This window comes from Otolemur garnettii, unplaced genomic scaffold (genome assembly GCF_000181295.1).
Source record: "Otolemur garnettii isolate 467f Iridium unplaced genomic scaffold, OtoGar3 scaffold00137, whole genome shotgun sequence".
NCBI classification, from domain to species: domain Eukaryota; kingdom Metazoa; phylum Chordata; class Mammalia; order Primates; family Galagidae; genus Otolemur; species Otolemur garnettii.
This window is the reverse complement of record NW_003852532.1, coordinates 1,341,386-1,358,023: the sequence shown is the minus strand read 5'-3', so window position 1 is coordinate 1,358,023 and position 16,638 is coordinate 1,341,386. Positions and strand designations below refer to the sequence as shown.

Here is a 16,638-nt window from a genome sequence, read left to right as displayed (position 1 = left end):
TGGCACATGGGTTAAAAATCACTGATAGAGATGTAGGTCCCAGGACCTGGGAGTGAGGGTGTCTGTTTTGGCACAGAGGCAGAAGACCTGTTTTGTGAAAGCCTGAGACTTAGATGTGGAAGCAAGAACCCTGAATGAAACTGGGGCTCATAAGTGGTTTCCCCACCAGGAGAAACATCTTTGCCCACCAGCCCAAGGAAGCCACAGGAAAATTCATAATAGAAAAGAGGAAAATGAAGTTGTCATTTAAATAAAACCTATAGTAAAACCACAATCCTACACCAGCTCTGGTAGGGAGTCTAAGATACAGCACTGGGAGCCAAAAATTAATATAATTGGCCAAACTTTGGGGTCACCAGCAGAGCAAACAGCATGCCACTTTCTAGGGTTCCTGCCATAAGGTTAAGTACATTGGTCTATACTAAAAGTAATCTACTCCTGAAAATGAACTTAGAATACAAAGTTTCAAATCTCTCAGGGGCAGTCCACTGTTAGAGAGGGGTAGCAATATAATAAATGTGTTAGCATTCCCATTACATGGACTCAGCATAATCTGAATGAAACTAAAAAGCAAGTAAAAGTAAAAAGACAAACTTTGTTCAAAAGAATTAAAGAACAGAATATTGTTCACAGGTTTGGGGGGGAAATCAAATGGAATGTCTAGAAGTAAGTATGATGATTAAAATCTAAAATTCAGTGGAAGAGGTGAGGCACACTGGCTCACACCTATGATCCCAGCACTGTGGAAGGCTGATATGGGAGAACTGATTTAGGCCAGAAGTTCAAGATCAGCCTGATCAGCCTGATCAGCCTGAGCAAGAGTGTGATTGTCTCTACAAAAAAATGGAAAAATTACTCAGGCATAGTGACATATCCCTGTAATCCCAGCTACTGAGATGGGAGAATCACTTGAGCCCAGTGGTTTGGGGTTGCAGTGAACTACTGTCCTCTAGGCTGGTGAAAGAGTGAGACTATTTCAAAACTGACAAACAAACACTCAATGAAAGATTAAAAATCAAATCAGATACTGCTTTAGATAAAGCTGAAGAGAAAATTAGTAAACAGGAATATAGAACATATGAAATTTCCCACAATACAGGAAAGAAAGATAAAGTGAGTGACTATGTAAAGGGGAGGTTAAAATAGGGAGGGTGGATGGAGAAAATCCAACATTTATTGCTCATGAGTGCAAAATTTAAAAGATTTTCAGATGCTCAAGATAGAAAGAACTTCTGAGCTTAGCACCCATAGCACAGTGGTTATGGCACCAGCCACATACACCAAGGGTGGCGAGTTTGAACCCAGCCCGGCCAGTAAACAACAATGACAACTGCAATAAAAAAAAATAGCCAGGCATTGTGGCGGACGCCTGTAGACCCAGCCACTTGAGAGGCTGAGGCAAGAGAATCACTTAAACCCAAGAGTTAGAGGTTGCTGTGATGCCACAGCACTCTACTGAGGGTGACATAGTGAAACTCTGCCTCAAAAGAAAAAAAGAAAGAAAGAAAGAAGAAATTCTCACAAATCTCACTGCTTAATCTACTAAAAAATCAAAATAAGAATTGGTTCTTTAAAAGAAGAGAGACTATTTGAGGGGCAGTTGAAAATAAGATGGAACTCAATTGTAGGAAAATGTTGGCATGGATATGGCAGGGTATGAAGTAAGTTAAAATTTGCCAAGTTCAACATTGTCATGAAAAGAATAGTAATTTTTTACTCATAATTCTAATATAGAGTTTTGTTTTTCTTAAACTTTATAGTTTTTTAGAATATTTGATTTTCAACTGAAAAATTAATCCAAAGTTTTCTAAATTTTTACTAGGCTATTGATGTTTGGTTAAGACATCTTAGAAATCCTGTGTCTTTCCTAAAATATCAATGCAAATTGTATTAGATAGTCTAAGAAATTTAAATTATATGTAAGCATGTGTGCAGGTTATATGCAAATACTACGCTGTTTTTTTTAAGTCATATACACATAGATCATGAATACATTTATGTATATGTAGGTTATAATGTGTCGATTTTTTTATACAATCTGACGTGCTTACATCAAACCAATCAGCATAGCTTTTGCCTCATTTACTTGATTATTGTGTTAAGACATTTATGTTCTATACTTGACAGATTTGACTTGTACCCTTGCAATATGCTCCATAGGTGTGGTCCCGCCTTTTACCCTCCCTCTATCAAACCTCTCCCCTCCCCTTCCTTCCCACTCCATTTCTCTCCTTCATCCTGGGCTATAGTTGTGTTCTATCTTTTATAAGTAAATATAACTATGAGTAAATATAACTATGCTGTTTTATGAGAGACTTCTAACCTCAGATTTTGGTATCCATGAGGGGTTTGGAAGGGAAAGCTATATACCAAATATGTCTGTATTCTTTATTATTATAAAAAATGCAAAACTCAAAAGTCCAGCATTAGGACAATGGTTAAGTAATACATGGTACTTCCATAAAATGGAACATTGTATAGCTACTAAAATAGCTGTAATTATTTAACATGGAAAAGCAGAGTATGGATTTATATATCGTCATACATAGATGGGTAATTATGAACGTTTTAAGATACACAAAATTCAAGAAATCATAAAATCACATAGACAGAAACAAATGAAGCCTTCCTAGTAACACTGATAAGCTGAGCAAGTTGCAACTTGTACAAGTGAATCAGAAAGGACCCTGTAGTATTGTGTGTGTGTGTGTGTGTGTATTTATTTGGCCATAACTCTGTAAAAGTAAGCTTAGGAAAAAGATGAATATACATGTAACTAATGCATTTCCTGAGCTAATGAGATTATAAATAATTTTTTTCTTTTTCTAAATGCTTTCTATTTACGTATTTTTTTATACTTGGTATTCTGTTGTGTTTGTAATCATAAATGGCATTTGAACAAAGACGTGTTGAGGATGGGCTAGAACCAGAGTATAATCTAGGAAGCAGTGGTCTCTAGATTTGAGATATAGCAATGTCACTGACTTGCCCTTGGAATTTGGTCACATTGATTCAAATGAGATTACTGAAAAAGCGTTGCATAAAATACTTGCACAAAACCATAGTTGTGTAAAACCCTGGGGTTGCAAGAGTTACATACAGGCAGTCACCTAAGCATTTTGAAGATGTAATATGAATGTACCCTAACCCCTATTTCGCAATATATGTTTGAAATCAGATTTATACAAAATGGTTTTGAAGAGAGACAGAGACACCAATAAGAATTCATTATAAATATTGTAAAAGTTAAAAGTTATTCATCTTAGCAATGCAATTGCAATAATATTCTTTGTTTTGAAAATAGCACTTCAGAGACTATATACAGTATATATTTTGGCTTGGAAATTGTGACTTATGTATATTTAAGCATATACTAAATTAGATTATTATGTTACTGCAACTTCCTGTGGAACCCTTAGTTTTAAGTCCTATTGTAAGTTTGGAGTTTCACATGGTCATAAGTAACAACTCAAATCTGAATTTAGAATTACTCCTTCTTGCTGAAGCAGGTTTATGCCATAGCAGACACATTAAATTGCCGTTTACAAACAAGAACTGTCTAGAATTGTGTCTGCATTTGTGAACTTCCTGACTTTGGGAAATTAAAATGTTATGCATTCTGCAAATTTAGCACTTTCTACTCATTAAAAAATTTACATGTCACACAGCTCTTCCATTAATTCTCAAGCACAGAGGAAGTAGCAGACCTCTCCAAGTGTAAATTGTGGCATGGACGCACTGCGTAACAGAGCCCAGGAATCCCGGGTGCATTTAATGTGGGGAAGCCATTCACCTTACAAATAGCCATTACTTGGCTTTCGAATGATGTGTTTCTAACTTTCCGTGGTAGGCATGTGAGAAGGTGCCGGTCGTTCCCTCTGAAATTTTTGTCAACACAGCAGTTTGATAAGAGCCTAACTGTATTACACAGTGAATGCTTTCATCTGTAGTTGGGAAGAAGTTGATGTCATAGCTATGTTTGTATAGCTCTTGATATGTGCAGAGTCCCAGCTGGCAAATAAATATTCTATCCATGGACTGCCTGCCCAGCGCAGGGCTCCACAGTCTCCGGTGTAATGAGTGTGGTTTTGCTTTTGCTTTTTTCCTTTCTGGTAAAACACTTTCCTGCTTTTGAAAGCAGGAATGTAGTTAGAAATGTTACCCACAGAAACCTAACCAATGCCTGCAGAGCCCCCAAAAGGTTAGTGTGAGATGACGAATCAAGATCCTCAACTTCTAGATGGAAAGGAAACCAAGGGCATCAAATAAAGTGCCACCAGACAAGCCACATGGCAAAGCAGGGACCCTTTCAAGGTCACGTGGGTGAAAGTCCAGGGTATAAGCTAAATTTTTCTTTAGCTGAAGCTTAGGAAAGCTGAAAATCCAGCAGGCAGGATAATATATTCTAGAAATCAGCCACCATACACCAGGGCCCTTCATCCTTGTACTTTTTCTGTCGTGTGTCTGTGCTATCTTAGAAAGATTCTAATATCATCACCTTTAGATTGAATAATTTATTATTCTTTTTGAGGGGGCATAGATAGGGATGCAGTCTACTACATAAAAAATCACTCAAGCAGCTGATGTATGAGTTTGATTTTACTGAACTGTTAGTTAAATTCTAGACATTTATGCTTCACCTTCTGAGAGTCATGAGATAAGACGTTTACATCCTGGGATGTTAATTATCTGATATTCCTACTTAGAAGGGGGTGGTTTTTTGCTACTAGGAATAGAATTATGGACCAACTGAGTAAGGTGTAGCCACTGTTGTCTAAAGGCTGGAGCAGGAAATTATCATGGCAATTTAGGTAACTGACATTAGTGATGAGCAAATGTTCTTTTCAATTGTTGTTGTCATGTCCTAGAATTATATATTCATTTATTTGGAGTTCCTTCAGCCTCATCGATAAATAGACCCTCAGAAGAGTGGTAAATTATAACAAATGACCCTGGGTGTCTGTGACAGACCTGACCTTTGACATCATTAGTGCAGCCCTGATGGGTTTGCGGGGTAAGAACTGACCTAAAAGGAAAAAAGAAAATCTGGACATGGTTACTTTGAATGGCTGTTGAGGTTTTAATAAGAACATTTGCATCATAAGAAATTTAATTGGGGTGAGAAAAATCCCATGTTTTGGCTCAGGGTAAAGTCACTGGCAAAAAAGGATGACCAGGCAGCCAGGTCAGGGAGCGGGGAGAGTCCATCTGGAGTATAGATTCTTCTAATGGAAGAGCATAAAGTGAAGAAAGATCTTACGAAGTAGTCTAATGTCCTTAAAGTAGGTTAATATGATTGAAAATAACTAGAAACTTTGTGATTTAAAAAATACAGTATGTATTTTATAGAACACACCTGGTGCCTTTACAAACTATAATTATGTCGTACGCATAAGTTGTATCATACTGGCCCATGTGCAAGATGTGGATCAGTCCCCCATTGTACTCAATCCTCACAGTATCATAAAAGCTATTTACATGTATTAAGGTCAGAGAAGCAAACTAAAGTCAAAGAAGCAGCTCCATGTTGAAATATAATGAGTAATTGAAAGCAAGCAGGTATACCTTACAAAACACTATCCATCTGCTTTGGGGGAGGGATTTGACAGTTATTGTAAAAATAGAGAATTTTCATTCCCAGACATCTACATACAGACCTTCCTTTCAGGTGTTAAGTTTGGATCAGTGGCTCTCCAATTTAGGAGGGCATAAAATTACTATATTATATGCATTGTAATTTAAAGGACTTTATTATTGAAATTTTATTCAATTTCCACCTACGGCACCCATTTTGGATTCTGGCCTAAGCTGCTTCTGACTCTAGTTCTCCGTGTTAGACACAGCCAAACTGCAATGAAATTGAATGGGTTCAATGTAATTAACACTCAGAACGTAGGGGTGAAAAACTCAGAACGTAGGGGTGAAAAAAAAAAACACAAGAGTTTTTGATAATCCTGTAAAATAGTTCTCGTTTGCAGATGAAGAAACTGAGGCACAGAATTAAAGTCGCCCACCTAACACCCACAAACAAGTGGTAGAGCCAACCTAGGAAATCAAGTCTGTTTCATTCTGAAGCCTGTTTCCATGAAGGCTCTTGGATGCTAGAAGCAAATGGTTGCCAGCTTTTATGGCTTTAAATTTTTCTTCTGATATAGAGAGTCTCTCCAATTAGCATATTTATTTCTTTTTTCCTGATGTTATTTTGAGGGAAATGGTGTTTCTCCTTTTAAATATTTACTTATCGTGGGATTTTATGCCAAGTTCAGTGTGATTACCAAGCATTAACAACTAGTAATTCACGTTAGAGTAGAAATGCCAAGACTTGGTGCACCTCTTGGCTTGTCCCACACTGGAAGCAAAAGACACTGGTAGGAAGTTGTTTCCATGAGGCAGAAAAGCCCTCTGTGTTATTTTAGCGTTATAAATTTCATGAATATTAATGACAACATTACAAATAGAGTGGTATTTTACAGTTTAAATCAGTAGTGGTACCTCATTCAATCACTGAATTGCAAATTAAGCCAAGAACCTATCGAGCCTTTTTCTATTATTTCCTTGTCTCTCTTCATTTAAATCTACTAATTATTGCTCCTGTAGTACGAACATGGGCCCTGGAGCTGGAGCCCGAGGGCTGGATCTTACCTGAGCTCTACTGTTTCACCAATTTTGTAATGTTAGACCAGTCTCTTTACCACTTTATGCTCCAAGGGGTTAAAATAGGAAGTTCTAGTCAACCATCTACGTTACCTCCAAACTCCTGCAGTTTACGTGCTGGTGAAAGCATAGACTTGGGTTTGAGAGATCTAAATCTAGCCAGTGATATTCAGAAATTATGATGTTTCTGCCATCAACATCTTTCCTTAATAATATTTTCTATGAAAGAATTATGGCATAAAAAAGTTTTATTATGTTTTTGAAAAAAGTAATCATAAACCATGTTCATGTTTGGATTTTATCTATTATCTATATTGTATAAATAGAAAAAGTCTTTAGAGACTAGAAAAATAGTAGTTGCTGTTTTGGGGGGAAAATGAAGATTTGCTTTTATAATAGTTTCTGGCATTGTTTCTGAGACGTCCGAATATAAACAGACCAAACAGGCTATTTTCAGGCATTTTATTACTCAATTACTAGGTGTTTACCATGTACTTAGAGATAATTTGATGTTACTTCCAGCAGCATAAACCCAGGGAAAGCTGTCTGTCTTTGTTAAGCCACTTGGACATGAACGCTGATCTTTCATAATGGTTGGACATCCCCATCCCTAGTCTAAAAGATGACCTTGGGCAAATTAGGAAAAGTCATTTTTTCCTTCAGTCATTTTATCACTAGCAGCCAGAAAACAGTGACATTAATAATCCAAATCTATAGTAAACATGGACGTGAAAGGGACCACCCACAGTTGGACAAATGCAAAACTTGTACATCATTGATTTTCCTTATGGGAAATTTGAAATCAACTTTTGTCTGGTTGAATTTCAACACTGTGGATACCTCTGAAAATGTCATTTCTCACCTCTGAGACTCAGTGTCCTTGTCTCAAAAAGGCTGTCCAATGTTTTGAGCAATTATGGGCTGTCTTTCTGGTAAAAATAAATTGCATTAACTTTTCCTCCAAAATATTGTGGGGTGCAAATAGTTTTGCTGACAGGGATTGCTTGTGTAATGCACGTGTCAGAGTTACGAGTTTTCTCGTCACCCATCCGGTGTTCACTGCCCCCGTGACAGGCAGACTTGGGCCCTCTCCTCCCCTCTCCCTTAAGACATAGCCTGCCTTGCTCCAGTTTTCAAACTGAGCCTTCACTTAAATTTTTTCTCCACAAAGCTCCTCCAGTTCCTATTCCCCCAAATCAGGGAAATCCCTCCTTTAAAAAATAAATTTTCTTTAAAAATGTAAATAATAATAAGAGGCTACAAGGAATAAGAAATTCCCTTGGAAGGCAGCAGCCCTGCCCTGGGGTTTGCTCCCTTTGCTCAGCTCCTGAGGCTCCTGCCCCTGGAAGCCAGCCCCTCACCCTTCCTCAGGCCCCGTGCCTGTGCCTCTGTCAGTCCAAAAGAGGTGATTTTGCAAGCTGTCAGTGGCACTGTAGTTTGTTCCAGGTAGCTCTTTCACTAGTGAGACTGTTCCTCCCATGGCAGGACATTCCATATTCCTGGCACTCACTCCCTAAAGGCCAAAGCAACCTTCTAGTCATGACTACTGAAAACACCTCCTCTGCCCCATTCGCAAAGACCCTTTTGAGAAATGGCACCACTTCTGGTTGAGAAACACTTTTAGCATCAATTGGAACTTTGGCCTTAGAAATTTGCTTCTGCAACATGCTTCTGTATCTTTGCCAGTAGCCACAAAAACACAGGCTAAACCCCTTTCAGTGAAGAGGGTAAAAGAGTATTCAGCACTTCAAAGAGGGCATTGCTTGTGGTTTCTCTGGAAAACTGGGCCCCTTGTTTCTACCATAACGGGGGAAACTGAGATTTAAGCACATTTCCTGAGGTCACTCATTAAAACTATTAGGCAGTGTTAGTTAAGTGTACAGGGAAAATCCCTTAAGAGCCGAGCTTCGTGGTATACATTAGCAATGTGTGTCATAACAATATCAATATCATTGTTGGCCACTTGCTGAGTACTACACTGTACCAGGACTTTACAAAGCTCATTCATGCTTTCCCCAGCTGTGGAAGGAACTATCTAGATCCCCCTACACAGATTAGAAAACTGATGCTTAGAGAGGTGGTTTTGACCAGACTCACAGATAAGAAGTGGCAGAGCTTGGATTCAAACTCGAGTTCACGAGACTGAAAAAATCAGGACTTCACTGCTTTGGCCAACGGCCCTGGTGCTTTTCAGTCTGCCTGGCTTTCAAGCAGTAGGAACGTTAACTGAAATTTTTAACTTATGAACCAGCTTGCCGGTAGCGACCTGATAAACAATTATTTTGTACTGTGTTCTGCTTGATATGTTATTTTTCACTATCGCTAGGACTGTTCTCAGCAGGGTCACCTCGTTAGCTGAGGAAAATGTTCCCTGTTGTTCTGTGAGAGACAGATCATATGGAGAAGCATTAAAAACAAACTCTAGAAAGTGAGTCTGGGTTACCCTCATTTAGAGGATTGGAACAGTAATTCTCCTCTCCGATTCTGAGTCTTCTCACTGATACTTTGCTTCTGCAGTTGCAGAAGTATTACAAAAAGGACGGACAAAGTCGTGCAGGGATGCCTTCCAACACTCGGACCAGTGCTTCCATAGGCAGTAAATCGGGGGGTTGAACCGTTGGAGAGTACACTTAATATCAGACTGTTGTAAACTTTCCCATGTGGGAAAACAACAGGCTGACTGGATTGGTTCTAATTGGCTATGAGGGGTAACTAACAGTGAATAAGACTTTGTCTTTAATATTTTAATTTTATAACCACCTCAAATGCAAATACCTCATCAAATATATCGATGTACTTATTAAGGGCCATCTCCCAAGCTGTGTGTTACAGAAACCATTCATAAGATCCTATCACTTTGATCCTTTTGCAATTCACTATCTATAGAGAAACCAAAGTGGATCTTTTTCAAAATGGCATTCCATCACAGGATTAGCATTTCACTAAGAATAAAATCGAAACTCCTCATTGTGGACAGCCAGGCGGGCAGGTGACCCCACCTGGCTCCCCTGGTGCCCTCCTACCACTCTGTTCTCATGTTGGGACTCTCACTGAACACAACTGCCTTCTGGCCTTGACTTGGCTGATTCCTTCTCATCCTTTATGCTACAGCCCAGATCTCATCTCAATAAAAAATGCTTCCCTAATTCCCTAAGTCGGCATCCTTCTATCTCTAATCACATTACATTTTTTGTTTTATTTTTATTTAATTTTTTTATTAAATCATAGCTGTGTACATTAATGCAGTCATAGGGTACAGTATGCTGGTTCTACATACAATCTGAAATATTTTCATCTAACTGGTTAACATAGCCTTCATGTCATTTTCTTAGTTATTGTGTTAAGACATTTATATTCTACATTTAGAAAGATTCACAGGTACCCTTGTAAGATGAACCATAGGTGTGGTTCCACCACTCACCTTCCCTCCACCCATCCTCACTCCTTCCTTCCCCTCCCCTTTCCCCATATTCTTCAGCTATAATTGAGTTATAGCTTTCATATGAAAGCTATAAATTAGTTTCATAGTAGGGCTGAGTACATTGGATACTTTTCCTTCCATTCTTAAGATACTTTGCTAAGAAGAACATTTTCCAGCTCCATCCATGTAAACATGTAAGAGGCAAAGTCTCCATCTTTCTTTAAGGCTGCATAATATTCCACGGTGTACATGTGAAATGATCTTTTTTTTTTTTTTTGGTTTGTTTTGTTTACTTGATTGTTTTTTGTTAACCTAGAATGGAAGGTGCAGGAAGGTACCCCCATGTCTAAAATAGAACCCAGAATGTAATAGGGTTCAAGAGTATTTATTGAATAAACGAATGAATGAATGCCAGTTCTGTGCATGTACTAATATTTAAGTCTCAGATGAATACCACAAGGCACAAAAATACTGAGCAGTTCAAATCTACATAAACATATGAAAGTTGAAATTAAAAGAAAAACTATAAGTTTCTTTTCTATTATTCTTCGCTCTGCCTGTGAAGAACAGGAATTCTGTTGGAAAGTAGAAACATAAGGGATAGAAGCCCCAGCACTGCTTTGGTGGGGAAATTTCAGACTGTGTCGTATCTCTCTGGAGACACACTTCTCTTTTATAAGCTACAGCTCTTCTGCTTGCTCAAGCAGGCCCAGGCTGATCCTTTGCAAAATTTTCAGGATGAACATCAGAACATTTCCAAATATCCTATTTTATACTTGTTTCCTTGCCCTGTTGGCTACAAAAATAAGCTTTTGACATTCCTCTGCTTCACGTCATCACTGCCAAGAGGATGCAACGTTATCTGGTCTCCTTTACCAGCTTGTGTTGTCTTCAGCCTCTGGGTTTTAAAACTAAAGCCTGCACGCGTCCCAGGAGTCCTTTTATTGAGTTCACAGAATACAAATGGAAAAAGGTTATTACCAGACGGAGGTGTTTAAAAATGAAAATCAAACCTAATACGCGGACTCAGACAACCGGAATAAGGAATATAATATTTATAAAACTGAGTAGGAGGCTGTAATCACTGCTCTAAAATAAAACATTAAAAATTAATTCAGAGCAAACCTGTCTGTGCTACAGCAAACCTCTCTTTCATTAAGGTAGCACCGTGTGTTTCTCCAGAATTAGTTCCCCCCAAAATAGGTAAATAGCTTGTAAGAGCTGAGTGTGCTGCAGACGACAGAAGCGCCACCCGGGGCACGAGGCAGAGTGGCTGTCAGCGTTAAAGTTTCGCTGGCCTTGCATTTTGAACCAGTTAATTGTGACTCTCACAGTGTCCCTGTGTTTGGGGCCCTGGAATATTCCTAGGAAGGTTTCATTCACATGTTTCCTATTCATTTTCATTTGATTAACCCAAATAGTTCCGTATCGTTTGATGGTGCTGTAGAATATTAAACCTTTGGAACGGTGGCTGCCAGTTATACGAGAAACTTTCCATGGGATTTTGCATTTGACAAGTTTGTGCTGCGCATGTGTGTGTGATGTCTCCTGCCTTGCTCTTCTCCACGTTAAGATCCTTATTATATTATGCTACTCTTCCCATTAGTTGGCAACCTCAGAATATATGAAAAAGAAAAAGAAAACAGCTAGTGCTATTTCTGCAATTCTATTGAGATGAGGTTTTTATTTTGCCCAATTGTCACTATTCCTCTGGAGCCTAGAATTAATAATCTTACAACCTCTCAGACCTATTCCTTTTCTAATGATTTCTAGTAAAAAGCATTCCGTTTCCATTGCATTGCCAAACTGCTCAGTCCCTGGGCAATACCTATTGGATTCCTATTAAATGAAGGGGGTAAGAAACAACAGGAAATCCGAAAGTGGATTTGAGATGGGATGGGAGAGGTGGGCTCTGCTCAGCCCAGTAAATGGCCACTTAACCTTTGACCAGTGACAACAGGTCTTCTTTGGTTCTAGTAGACCCAGAGCAAGCTGTTATGATTAAATAAAAAAGAAAAAAAAAACTGTTTAGAGGCTTACTGAATATGTCCTGGGAATTAAAGCATATGGCAGGGATGAAGAAAAAAAGATTTTCCTTATGCTAATGACCCTTGATGTCTGAAATAAATTAGATCCATTAGAGTTTATGCTCAATAAAAGAGAGACTTTAAGCACTCCAAAGTTAGTGACTCGAGACCAGTTTTTGCTCAGAAATTCAATCTGCCTACTTATTAATTCTTAGTGAGGCTCCAGAGCAGACAGAAGATGCAAAATCATAATTCTGTACCAAACCAGAATTTCAAAGGACCACAGGTTTCTCTCCCTTTCCTTTTAATTAAACCATTTTTCATGCTTCCCATTTTGTTGCCCTCATTAATTTGATTTTGTTCCCATTTTTGTTTTATTTTTTTTTCTTTTCAAGGTTTCATTTATCCTATTTCAACTGAACAGAGAACCCAGAATGAATATGGATTTTCTTGTAAGTTGGATGTTTGGATTTTATGTTGCTGGATAATCATTTAACGTTATTGCTCCCGGTTCAAGTTTACCTTTCTTGGGCTCACAGATGTGCACACAGGAAAAAGGAGCTTAATATATTCGAACATGGAAAACAAATTAGATTTTCACTGCTGCAGAGAAGAAAGGGTCATTTCATGACTCTGCCAGCTCTAACATCTATCCGTCTACCAGTAAAAAGCTTGAGTCTCAGTAGCTGACAATATATCATGAAATATGCTGATAGAAGTAAAGGGCACAGTTCAAATACTGAAAACAAGAGGGTTGAGAAAAGGCATATCTGTTGAGCTAGAAATCATGAATGTGAAATAAGTAATTATGGCCCAGTAGAGTAAAACGTTAAGGAGTTAGATAGAATATCTGTCCTGGGTTCAGAATCCTAGGGCAGAGCCTCGGATGAAACTCAGCAGCAAAGTGAAGTCCGCACCTCAAAGCAGCACCTCACACAGCCACAAGTATTTGGGATGTCATTAGTTTTCTGAAAAAAATCTGCCAACATTGGCTTAATTACTGAAAGAGTGGCTGGTCTGCTTCAAGGACAGTATTTTAAAAAAGAAAGCGAAATCCTTTCCCATATGATACATTTAAACACAAAATGCTAAAAAAAAAAAAAAAGAGTAGTTTCCATAAGGAATTCATGTATACTGTCCTGCAGGACAGCTACCTATCTAGAGTGTGGGTTGGCTATCACATAAGCCACCAGCCATGAATTGTTTTCATCACCATAAACCACATGACTGTCTTGAGAGAGGAGTGGCCCCTGAAGTCTTAGGACATCATGGGACCTACAAATTTGAAAATTCTCTCTTCCCCCAAAACGCACATGCATATCAAATTGACTATAAAATGTTGGGTTGCTCTTGACTGCCTGAAGTATTAATTTAACCTCCTCTTTCACAGTGAACAGAGCAGCTTTGGTTAACTCCACTGAATATTTCTTGTGGGTTATAGAAAACTAAAAAAGAGAGACTCAAAGGGTCTCAAGAGTTCAGCAAAGGTTTAGTTTTGATTTTGATTATCAGCCTCTATCACCTTTTCAGTTGGATCAAAGCACATTCCATGCCCCCAACATGATAGGCATCCTTTGCAGGGATTCTGTTTTTGCTTTACCCACAAGTATGCTCTCAAATGACTGCACACTGTGTTGGTCAAATGCTTATTTGCCTTTTGGGTAGTCCGACCCGTCTGAGCACTGAACCATGACTTTATCTTACTTAGTGCACCATAGTTATATTTCATTCCAGTAATGAGTAGCTCAAATGTAAATCTCTTACAAGGGAGCGTGGGAAGCTCAGGGTTCTCAAAGTCAATATTGCATCTGTATCAAAAGCCTGGCCTTAGAGGTTATCAGCGTTAACCTCCACCCCCCAGACCTGCATCTTCTGAAAGCACACCTTTCAAATCCAATATGTTTGCTCCTAATATTTGCTTTGCTTCCATATACCATCCCCACCCACCCCTCCATTGACTTAGGGGAAAGGGAGAAGAGTTTTATGGAAAGTAATTTTATGACTTGGAATGATACTTAGGAAAATATTCCGGTTCAATAAACATACACACTCAAAACATGCCAGGTTCCTAACGGTGTTGATGTTGATGTTTTTCAAGAACTATTATTTAACTCAAAAACCCTTCCAAACTTTTCCACCTGAAGTGAGTAACAAACATTTTCCATCTCCTGTGGGTCAGGATGGGTTTAGCTCCAGTTTCTTTATATACCTAGTAGTCAATGGTCTGTTATGCTGCCCAATTATAAGATAGATTAGTGGGTGGATAGATGCAGAGTGGGAAAGGAAAAGAAATCAGAAATAATTTTCCACTGAAAGGCCACAGCTATTTTATATAGCTTTTGAAATAGATTTGAAATTAACCTATAAAAAAGGCAATAAATGTCTGAAAAATATATAGCAATGCATATGTGTAGTGTGGGAAGTTTCTCTAAGCAGCTGGTCCAGCATTTTCTTCCTCCCCTCTAGCTGCTCCGGACTCAGATGACGTCGCTCTCTACGTGGGGATTGTCATAGCAGTGATAGTGTGCCTGGCCATCTCGGTAGTGGTGGCCTTGTTTGTGTATCGGAAGAATCATCGTGACTTTGAGTCTGACATCATTGACTCTTCAGCACTCAACGGGGGCTTTCAGCCTGTGAACATCAAGGCGGCCAGACAAGGTCAGTGGGCATTCCCGTCACACCCGATGTGTCCGCATGTGTGAGCCCTTTCCCTCTGTGACTTCAAGATCAGTGACATTTGGGTCATCCAGTTCAACTAAGATGTAAGCCCCCTAAAGTCAGAAGTTTGGGTCAACTTTGTTCTTTACCATATTAACGTCATTCACCTCACAAATTAAAGTTGACCAAGTACACGAATCATCTTTTTCTTCTTTTCTGACAGATTTGTTATACTTTGTAACTTCTATTAGAGAAGGGTATACTGATACGTGGACTGATTTCTTGAGTCTCTTTTTTCCACTTTTGATGAGACATTGTGCCTACTGTAAACAAGGGGAAAGTGGGGCTTTCGGTTCAGTGCAATCTGTTGAAATGTACTTTAAGTATTATGAGTAGCCTTCCAAGTGGAATGCAGAATGAGCTTGCTACTTATTTATAGCCAACGACCGTGTAGACTCCAGTCATCTGGTCGCCCTGTTTCCAGTAGAGCCTTAGCATCTATACATCTCTAATATTAGCTGAGCTGCTTTGCTCTGGGCTCGGAGAGTGTGAGGGGGAGTCTGACTGATGTAGGCTGGCCTGAATGGAGAATACAAATAGAATCTTTTCTCTTCTGACCCAGATCTCCTGGCAGTGCCCCTGGATCTCACATCAGCTGCGGCCATGTACAGGGGACCCGTCTATGCCCTGCATGACGTCTCGGACAAAATCCCAATGACCAACTCTCCAATTCTGGATCCACTGCCCAACCTGAAAATCAAAGTGTACAACACCTCCGGTGCTGTCACCCCCCAAGATGACCTCTCAGAGTTCACGTCCAAGCTGTCCCCACAGATGACTCAGTCCCTGTTAGAGAATGAGGCTCTCAATCTGAAGAATCAGAGTCTCGCAAGACAGACGGATCCATCCTGTACGGCATTTGGCACCTTCAACTCCCTGGGAGGTCACCTCATTGTTCCCAATTCAGGTAATTCTAAAGGTTTACATTGCCGAGGTGCAGCTGGAAACACATTTTTTGTACCACTCGGCCTGAAAAGTTAAATGTGACCTATCTAACGCAAATCCATTTTCATTGTAAACCAAATATTACTTCAGAAAAAAAAAATCAGCAAAACCATTTATCTTCCCCCAACCAACACTGAAAATACTTCCCCTGGAAATAGCCCCTCTCCCCTGAGGTGTAAGTTAAAATTGTCATTGCCCTTCTTTTCCAACAGAACTTTAGAAGCCAGAACTCGAGCCTGGAGCCCTCGCTGTTGTCACTACACTTTAAAAGCACAAATTAATTGGAAAACAGTTGGCTCAGTTCCAATTTACTACAGGAAGCAGTACTTCCGAATACTAATTTTTAGATCATCAGAAAGTATATTATCAGATCTTCAATTATTAATATACCTCGTTATCACATAGTCTTTAACCTCAAAGTTTCGATAAGGTTCGCTCTACTCCCCTCCCTGATTTATCTGTCTAGAAACACTGGATTCATCCCGGGTCCTTCTCCAGTATTATTTGGTCTTTAGTGTACCATATAGTTTATCTTCATAAAGGTCTTCAATGATGAACTTAAGTTAATATTGATCCTGTTGATTAAAACATTAGTATTTATTCGTTAAGAGTAGTAATAGGTTTGGAAACACAGATCACAGAAGGGTTAATGGAGTATTTTGTACATATAGTAAGAAAAATCAACTTGATTGACCTAAAATGTTAGTGTCACATATCAAAATATGTAACCTATATCCTGTCAAGTAATACACAAACCAGTGAGTCTTCAGGCCTGAATATGAAATTGTCTTTGATTCTTCTTCTCATTTCAATGCCTTGACAATTTTCACCCCATACCTTAAAAAATAGATTTTAACAAAATTGAAACAATTA

General features: G+C 39.0%; 1 protein-coding gene across 1 annotated transcript in view; it reads left to right on the top strand.

Annotated features, from left to right (window-relative positions):
- The window catches only part of UNC5C (unc-5 netrin receptor C), a 393,520-nt gene that overhangs the window by 330,871 nt on the left and 46,011 nt on the right, over positions 1 to 16,638 (top strand). The window contains 2 exon segments of the mRNA XM_012810558.2: positions 14,569 to 14,760; positions 15,383 to 15,727. Coding sequence (XP_012666012.1) covers positions 14,569 to 14,760; positions 15,383 to 15,727 — 537 coding nt within the window.